Source organism: Macaca mulatta, chromosome 16, assembly GCF_049350105.2.
Source record: "Macaca mulatta isolate MMU2019108-1 chromosome 16, T2T-MMU8v2.0, whole genome shotgun sequence".
Taxonomy (NCBI): Eukaryota; Metazoa; Chordata; class Mammalia; order Primates; family Cercopithecidae; genus Macaca; species Macaca mulatta.
In genome coordinates, this window is record NC_133421.1 from 43,777,059 (window position 1) to 43,779,356 (window position 2,298).

The window sequence follows — 2,298 nt, forward strand, 5'->3', positions numbered from 1 at the left end:
TTGCTCATTTGGTCTCAGCAGTGAATGGAAAAAGTGTCTTGTCCTGACCCACTGCTTCCCTTTCCTACTTCCTGGAAATCCCCAGGACGCTGCATTTGCTCAGCAGATTTAACAGCCCACTTATTATTCATGGAAGATCCCTCCTCCTGCTTGACTCCACCCTCTCTCTCCCTCTGCCTGCTTTCAATAAAAGGCAGAGACAGCAGCCAGAGGAACAGAGAGGCTGAGACTAACCCAGAAACATCCAGTTCTCAAACTGAAGCTTGCACCCTCACCTCCAGCATGAAAGTCTCTGCAGCACTTCTGTGCCTGCTGCTCATAGCAGCCACCTTCAGCCCCCAGGGGCTCGCTCAGCCAGGTAAGGCCCCCTCTTCTTCTCCTTGAGCCACATTGTCCTCTCTCTGAGTTATCATGGACCATCCAAGCAGACGTGATACCCACAGTCTTGCTTTAACGCTACTTTTCCAAGATAAGGTGACTCAGAAAAGGACAAGGGGTGAGGCCAACCACACAGCTGCTGCTGGGAAGAGCCTGAACTAGAATTCCAGCTGTGAACCCCAAATCCAGCTCCTTCCAGGATTCCATCTCTGGGACACACTCAGCACAGTTACTCTCCCAGCTGCTTCCAGCAGAGTTTGGGGATCAGGGTAATCAAAGAGAGGGTGGGTGTATAGGCTGTTTCCAGACACGCTGAAGACCCAGAATCTGGTCTGTGCTTCATTCACCTTAGCTTCCAGAGACAGTATCAGGGAAACTCATGACGGGGTATAGACTATTCAGAGCCTAAAAGGAGACTCATGGCGGTGCTCCCCAGCTGTTCTTCCCTGGCGCTGGTCATCTGGATTATTGGTCCATCTTAATGGCACTTGTAGGTATTATCTGGCTTTAACAGCCCCTCCTCTCTGTCTATTATCAATGTTATATACCTGTTTTACATCATAGGAAACTGAGTCATTGGGTCAAAGATCACATTCTAGCTCTGAGGTATAGGCAGAAGCACTGGGATTTAATGAGCTCTTTCTCTTCTCCTGCCTTCCTTTTGCTTTTTCCTCAGGACTCTTTTCTGCTCTTAAGATCAGAATAATCCAGTCCATCCTAAAATGCTTTTTCTTTGTGGTTTATTTTTCAGATGCAATCAATGCCCCCGTCACTTGCTGCTATAACTTCACCAATAGGAAGATCTCAGTGCAGAGGCTGGCGAGCTATAGAAGAATCACCAGCAGCAAGTGTCCCAAAGAAGCTGTGATGTGAGTTCAGCACACCAACCTTCCCTGGCCTGAGGTTCTTCCTTGGGGAGCAAGGGACAAGCCTCATAAACCGAGAGTTAGAGAGTGCACTGTTTACCTTAATATACAAAGGTTCCCAATGGGAAAACTGAGGCACCAAGAGAAAAAGTGAACTCCAACATCACTCTCCACCTGGGTGCCTATTCAGAACACCCCAATTTCTTTAGTTTGAAGTCAGGATGGCTCCACCTGGACACCTATAAGAGCAGTTTGCCCTGGGTTCCCTCCTTCCACCTGCCTTCCTCCTCTAGTTCCCATGGCAGCCCATTGGTGCAGAATGGGATGCAATTCTAGGCCAAAATTGCAGAGGAACTTCATCTAACTCTGTCCTCCCTCCCCACAGCTTCAAGACCATTGTGGCCAAGGAGATCTGTGCTGACCCCAAGCAGAAGTGGGTTCAGGATTCCATGGACCACCTGGACAAGCAAATCCAAACTCCGAAGCCTTGAACACTCACTCCACAACCCAAGCATCTGCAGCTAATTTATTTTCCTCTAGTTTTCCCCTGTTTTATTTTATTATAATGAATTTTGTTTGTTGATATGAAACATTATGCCTTAAGTAATGTTAATCTTATTTAAGTTATTGATGTTTTTATTTTGTCTTTTGTAGTACTAGTGTTTTCTAGATACGGAAACTTGGGGAAATTGCTTTTCCTCTTGAACCACAGTTCTATCCCTGGGATGTTTTGAGGGTCTTTGCAAGAATCATTAATACAAAGAATTTTTGTTTTAACATTCCAATGCATTGCTAAAATATTATTGTGGAAATGAATATTATGTAACTATTACACAAAATAAATATATTTTTGTACAAAACCTGACTTCCAGTGTTTTCTTGAAGGAAATTACAAAGCTGAGAGTATGAGCTTGGTGGCGACAAAGGAACATGATTTCAGAGGGTGGGGCTCACATTTTGAAGGAGTGGGAATGTGGATTGGCCCCGGTCTTCTCCACTGGGTGGTCTCCTCTGAGCATCCATAAAAGAATCTTTATGTCAGGCCAGTTAGGCA

The 2,298-nt window shown here is 45.6% G+C and overlaps 1 protein-coding gene across 1 annotated transcript; it reads left to right on the forward strand.

Annotated features, from left to right (window-relative positions):
• The first annotated feature begins 282 nt into the window (after positions 1-282).
• Positions 283-1,735, forward strand: CCL2 (C-C motif chemokine ligand 2). Its single transcript, NM_001032821.1, has 3 exons — positions 283-358; positions 1,130-1,247; positions 1,630-1,735. Exons 1-3 carry the CDS (start codon positions 283-285, stop codon positions 1,733-1,735), a joined length of 300 nt encoding a protein of 99 aa, NP_001027993.1.
• Positions 1,736-2,298: the final 563 nt, after the last annotated feature.

Bases quoted from the DNA above. Each gene is read 5' to 3' on its own strand.
- CCL2 (NM_001032821.1), top strand. From the start codon at position 283: ATGAAAGTCTCTGCAGCACTTCTGTGCCTGCTGCTCATAGCAGCCACC. The intron at 359-1,129 runs GTAAGGCCCCCT...TTTATTTTTCAG, and splicing joins CCAGGGGCTCGCTCAGCCAG to ATGCAATCAATGCCCCCGTC. The intron at 1,248-1,629 runs GTGAGTTCAGCA...CCCTCCCCACAG, and splicing joins TGTCCCAAAGAAGCTGTGAT to CTTCAAGACCATTGTGGCCA.